General features: G+C 40.7%; 1 protein-coding gene across 1 annotated transcript; it reads left to right on the top strand.

The window, feature by feature from the left end:
• The first annotated feature begins 2,725 nt into the window (after positions 1-2,725).
• On the top strand, positions 2,726-3,739 carry LOC120916020 (chemokine-like receptor 1). Its single transcript, XM_040326870.1, has one exon. The coding sequence runs from the start codon at positions 2,745-2,747 to the stop codon at positions 3,705-3,707; it is 963 nt and encodes a 320-aa protein (XP_040182804.1). The 5' UTR covers positions 2,726-2,744; the 3' UTR covers positions 3,708-3,739.
• The last annotated feature ends 2,765 nt before the right edge of the window (positions 3,740-6,504 follow it).

Here is a 6,504-nt window from a genome sequence, read left to right as displayed (position 1 = left end):
TTCCATGCAAAATAATTGTACCGCTTTCAGCATCAAAAATCAGACCAGGGAGGTTAAAGTCTATGGGACACGAACTTGAAAAATCAAAAGTGCCCATGTTGAAGGCTTATATGCAAAACATAGCTTTACCTTATTCACTTACATTCACTGTGCAGGTTGAAAAGTCTCTATTGCTTTAGTATATCAACCTGACAAAGTATCTTTCAATACAGTTAAGCCTCATACACACGATAGGTTAACCAGAGGACAAGGGTCTGAAGGACCGTTTTCATCGGTCAAAACCGATCGTGTGTGGGCCCCATAGGTTATTTGACCATAGGTTAAAAAAAAAGACAACTTGCTTTAAAATTAACCTATGGATTGGTAACCGATAGGTCAAAACCGATCGTTAGTAGGCACGACCATCGGTTAAAAATCCACGCCTGCTCAGAATCAAGTCGACGCATGCTTGGAAGCTTTGAACTTCGTTTTTTTCAGCACGTCGTTGTGTTTTACATCACCGCGTTCTGACACGATCGGTTATTTAACCTATGGTGTGTAAGCGTGACGGACCATCAGTCAGCTTCATCGGTTAACCTAAGACAACGGTCCTTCAGACCGTTGTCCTCTGGTTAACCTATCGTGTGTACGAGGCTTAAGTGTAAAAAAAAAAGAAAAATCTCTGAAGATTGCAATATTTAATTTTTTGTTTCATATCTAATGTTATCAAATGTAATGGAATTTAAAGATAGGCGTTTTACAGGAAATTCATCATCACCAAAATATCAGTAAAATGAACTTGTGATTCGTGAACTAGAAATCTTAATAACCGGTTGCATGATTGCACAGCAACACAGAACTGAACATGAAGAAATAAAGGAAACAAGGTAAACAAGTAAGTAGCTGACTTTTACAAATGCATTAACAAAATAGTATATATATATATATATATATATATATATATATATATATATATATATATATATATATATATATATATATATATATAAAATCAAAAATAGAGTGTCTTTCTGCACACTGAAGTTTATTATCTGCAACACTTGGCTTTGGGATCACCATTTAGAGACTTTTACAGACTATTTATTTTCTTTTCCAGTTAATTCTGGCACTTTGATGTGATTTCATATATTTGTATGCATTTATATATTGTGGTATTTCACTGTGTTACGTTGCAGTTGTGATTGGTTATTTGGATCACTTCAGTTATTTTCAAGGCTTAGAGCCCATTCACACCTAGGCGTTTTGTCGCCTGTAGCGCAACGCTCACAAACGCCAGAGGGACCAAAATACATGAAAGTCTATGGGGATGGTTCACATCTGAACGCTGATGCGCCTGACGCCCATCGCCTGTAGCCAAAAAAAGTTCCGGACCCTTTTTTGTCGCGCGTATCGGGCGGTTTGGGCGTATTTCAGCGTTTCCATTTCCCATAGAAAGTAATGGAAACGCTCGATTCAAGCGACTTGCGCGACAACGGGCGTTTGCTACGGGCGTTTCGTCGCTTTAATCAATAGAACTTGTCGCCCATGCAGAAGATTAAAAAAATCTACCAACATAGCAACAAGTGATGAAAAGATGATAGTTTTTCCTATTGGCTAAAATAAAAAAACGTCAAAGTACAAAAACGTCGGACAACGCTGTATGCAAACGAGCAAATAAGCATGAATACGCGCGACAAAACGCCAGAAAAAATCGCCGAACGACCGACGCTCAGGTGTGAATGCAGCCTTAGTCTCCTTACTTACGCATTTAGGGTTCATTCAGTCAAATTTTTTGCACATTTTTTGTTTTACCCCTTTCCCTTCTGATACACAGCGCATACACCATCACTTGTTATATCATAGTTAATAACTCCTAATACCAAGTTCCCTGCAAATCAATTATGAATATAGACCCGTACTACACTGATTTGAAACTTGTAGACAAAAAGTGTCAGAAAATGGATGGTTGACAAGTGGCTTCCTTGTGATCTTCTGGATTCCTTTTACTTCCTTCTAAACAAACATAAAGTGATTTTGTCTAGTTGGCTATGCTATCTTTTCTGCTTGTCTTTCTTTCATAATGTTACTGTAAGGCCCCATACACACAAGAGAATTTATCCGTGGATACGGTCCAGCGGACCGTTTCCACGGATAAATCCTCTCAAAGATTTCCGCAGATTTCTATGCGATGGAGTGTACTCACCATCGCATTGAAATCCGCGCGGAAATCCTCTGGCGATGACGTGTTGAGCCGTCGCCGCGATTATGACGCGGCGACGGGCGCGACGCTGTCATATAAGGAATTCCACGCATGCGTCAAATCATTACGACGCGTGCGGGGAATGCCTTCGGACGGATGGATCCGGTGAGTCTGTACAGACGAGCGGATCCATCCGTTGGGATGGATTCCAGCAGATGGATTTGTTGAGCATGTCAGCAAATATTCATCTGCTGGAAATCCATCCCAGGGGAGATTTATCCGCGGATAAAGATCCGCTGGCGTGTACACACCATAGGATCTATCCGCTGAAACCCATTTGCTGGGATTTATCTGCGGATGGATTCTATGGTGTGTATGGGGCCTAAATGTTTAGTTCAGTGCAGAGTGAGCAAAGTAAAAATTACGGTAGTTTAGATGCCATTTCTACTTTTTGGATTATTTAGAATCTTTAAGCCTTGCTTATATTACATGTATATGTTATTATTATTATTATTATTATTATTATTATTATTATTTTTGCAGGGCATCGGGAATCCCTGACAACATGTCTTATTCTGTTTATGTCAGTTATATTTTTCACATGGTGGCTCTTTCTTTGATATCTCTCTTGGGAACAATTGGAAATGGTCTGGTCATCTGGTTCGCTGCCTTCAGGATGAAGAAGACTGTCAACTCAATTTGGCTTTTAAGTTTAGCTGTTGCCGATTTTACCTTCAGCTTATTTCTACCCTTAACCATCACATATTTGGCCCTTAACTATAAGTGGCCATTTGGAACCTTCATGTGCCACCTAAACCATCTTGTTTTATTCATCAATCTGTCTGCCAGTGTCCTACAACTCACCGTCATCAGCATTGATCGCTGCATCGCCACGGTATACCCCGTTTGGTGCCAGAACCATCGCACCGTTAGACTGGCTGTGAAAGTCGTCGTTGTAGTTTGGATTCTCTCTCTTATATTTAGCATACCTTACAGCATAGACACAAACTCAGCAGGCTTAACTTCACTTTTGATTTGCTTTATACCTGGAAGTGGTGCAAGTTTTATATACAAAGGTCAAGTCATCGTACGATTTATTGGCTTTTTTCTTATACCTTTTCTGATCATTCTCTTGTGTTACGCTGTGATCTTTTGGCGCATCCGCAGAAATCGTATAGCCACATCTACCAAGCCCTTCAAAGTTATTGCAGCTGTTGTATCATCCTTCTTTATTTGTTGGTTTCCTTATCACCTCTTTTCCATATGGATGCTCGTCGCGCCAAATGATTTAGAATTTCATGCTAAGCTCCATGTTGGAACGGTGATATCTACCTGCTTGGCTTATACAAACAGTTGTGTCAATCCAGTCCTCTATGTCTTCATGGGTCAAGACTTCAAAGACACATTCTGGAGGTCCATCCAGTCTACTCTTGAGAGAGCATTCAGTGAGGAGGCCAACCAAGTCAAGACAAATAGAAATATAGGTGACTACACATCCTCAGCTACTTGTGCAATAAGCCAGTTATGAAATGAAATGATTTACAAAGGTATGACATTACATCTAGGTCTGGAATCCAAATGTTTGGATTTAAAAGGATATGCAGGTTGTCATTGCTGACTTTCTAATTAACCACTTAAGACCCGGACGAAAATGCAGGTAAAGGACCCGACCAGTTTTTGCAATTCGGCACTGTGTCGCTTTAACTGACAATTGCGCGGTCGTGCGACGTCGCTCCCAAACAAAATTGGCGTCCTTTTTTTCCCACAAATAGAGCTTTCTTTTGGTGGTATTTGATCACCTCTGCGGTTTTTATTTTTTGCTCTATAAACAAAAAAAAAGCGACAATTTTGAAAAAAAAATTATATTTTTTTCCTTTTTGCTATAATAAATATCCCCCAAAAATATATAAAAACCTTTTTTTACCCTCAGTTTAGGCCGATACGTACTCTTCTACCTATTTTTGGTAAAAAAAATCACAATAAGCGTTTATCGATTGGTTTGCGCAAAATTTAGAGTGTTTACAAAAAAGGGGATAGTTTTATTGCATTTTTATTAAAAAAAAATTTCACTACTAATGGCGGCGATCAGCGATTTTTTTCATGACCGCAACATTATGGCCAACACATCGGACAATTTTGAGACATTTTTGGGACAATTGTCATTTTCACAACAAAAAATTCTATAAAAATGCATTGTTTACTGTGAAAATTACAATTGCAGTTTGGGAGTTAACCCCTTCAGCGCCCCCTAGTGGTTAACTCCCAAACTGCAATTGTCATTTTCACAACAAAAAATTCTATAAAAATGCATTGTTTACTGTGAAAATGGCAATTGCAGTTTGGGAGTTAACCACTAGGGGGCACTGAAGGGGTTAAGTGTGACCTCATAACTGTAATGGGGCGGGGCTGGACTTGTGACATCATTGATCGTGTTTCCCTATATCAGGATCAATGACAGCGCCACAGTGAAGAACGGGGAAGCTGTGTTTACACACAGCTCTCCTCGTTCTTCAGCTTCGGGGACCGATCGCGGAACTCCAGCGGCGATCAGGTCCGCGGGTCCCACGGCCGCGGTCACAGAGCTTTGGACCGGGTCGTGGGCACGCTCCACGGGCGCACGCCTGCAACCCACGGCTGGGCACTTAAAGAGGACGTACAGGTACGTGCTTGTGCCCAGCCGTGCCATTCTGCCGACATATATGTGCAGGAGGCGGTCCTTAAGTGGTTAAAATCTCAGTTGACTTCAGGACTTTCTAATGCCCTGTACACACGATCGGTTCATCCGATGAAAACGGACTGATGGATTTTTTCATCAGATATCCGATGAAGCTGACTTTCATCAGTCGTACCTACACACCATCAGTTAAAAAAACGATCGTGTCAGAACGCGGTGACGTAAAACACAACGACGTGCTGAGAAAAATGAAGTTCAATGCTTCCGAGCATGCGTCGACTTGATTCTGAGCATGCGTGGATTTTTAACCGACTGACGTGCCCACAGACGATCATTTTTTGCTATCAATTAGTTAACCATCAGATGATTTTAAAACAAGTTCCTAGTTTTTTAACCGATGGATAAAAAAACTATGGGGCCCACACACGATCGGTTAGTCTGATGAAAACGGTCCATCAGACCATTTTCATCAGACAAATCGATCATGTGTACGCGGCATAAGTCTTCAGCTTAGAACAATTATGCAGATCAGAATAGTCAAAGTGAAGTCTTCGGCTGTAACAAATTAGCTTTTGGTATTTTTTGGTGAAGGCTTCTTACTGGTCATTGCAATAACCCCTTTATTTTAGCTTTGTCTGTCACCCCCACTAGAGTTGGGGCCAAACATCCTCCCGGTTTGGTTCCTATCAGAACTCTCGAACATCACAAAAGTTTGGACCCGAACTGCGAACCCTATTAACCACTTTAGCTCCGGAAGGTTTTACCCCCTTAATGACCAGGTAATTTTTTGTGATACAGCACTACATCGCTTTAACTGACAATTGCGCGGTCGTGCGATGTTGTACCCAAACAAAATTGAGGTTATTTTTTCCTCATAAACAGGGCTTTCTTTTTGTGGTATTAAAAAAAAAACATAAATGTTGAAAAAAAAGCAATATTTTTAACTTTTTGCTATAATAAATATCCCCCCCCCCCCAAAAAAAAAAAATCTTCATCATTTTAGGCCAATATGATCTTTTTGGTAATAAAATTGCAATAAGCGTATATTGATTGGTTTGCACAAAAGTTATATTGTCTACAAAATAGGGGATATATTTGTGGCATTTTAATTATTATTATTTTTTTTACTAGTAATGGCAGTGATCATTGATTTTTAGCAGGACTGCGACATTGCGGCGTACAGATCGGACACTTTTGACACTTTTTTGGGACCAGTGATATTTATACAGCAATCAGTGCTAAAAATAGCCACTGATTACTGTATAAATGTCACTGGCAGGGAAGGGGTTAACTCTTGTGGTGATCAAGGTGTTATGTGTTCCTAGGGAGGTATTTCTAACTCTAGGGGGAGGGGACTGACTAGGAGTAGAGAGAGGTTAATGTTCCTGATCATTAGGAACAGCAGATCTCTCTCTACTTTCCTGTCAGAATGGAAACCTGTTTGTTTGCATTGACAGATCCCCGTTCTGGCTCTCTGTAGAACAATCATGGGTGGCGCCGCGGGTGTGCGCGCACCTGCTATAGCCTTAAAAGGGACCGCCATACCAGTACAGCGATATGCGCAGCCGAGCCATTCTGCTGCAGTATAACTGCAGCGGCTGGTTGGTAAGCAGCATTGCAATCATTGAGGAAAGTTTTTTTTGTGGTACTG

Source organism: Rana temporaria, chromosome 10 (assembly GCF_905171775.1).
Source record: "Rana temporaria chromosome 10, aRanTem1.1, whole genome shotgun sequence".
NCBI lineage: Eukaryota > Metazoa > Chordata > Amphibia > Anura > Ranidae > Rana > Rana temporaria.
This window is presented reverse-complemented; position numbering and strand designations above follow the sequence as displayed.

Bases quoted from the DNA above. Each gene is read 5' to 3' on its own strand.
- LOC120916020 (XM_040326870.1), top strand. From the start codon at position 2,745: ATGTCTTATTCTGTTTATGTCAGTTATATTTTTCACATGGTGGCTCTT.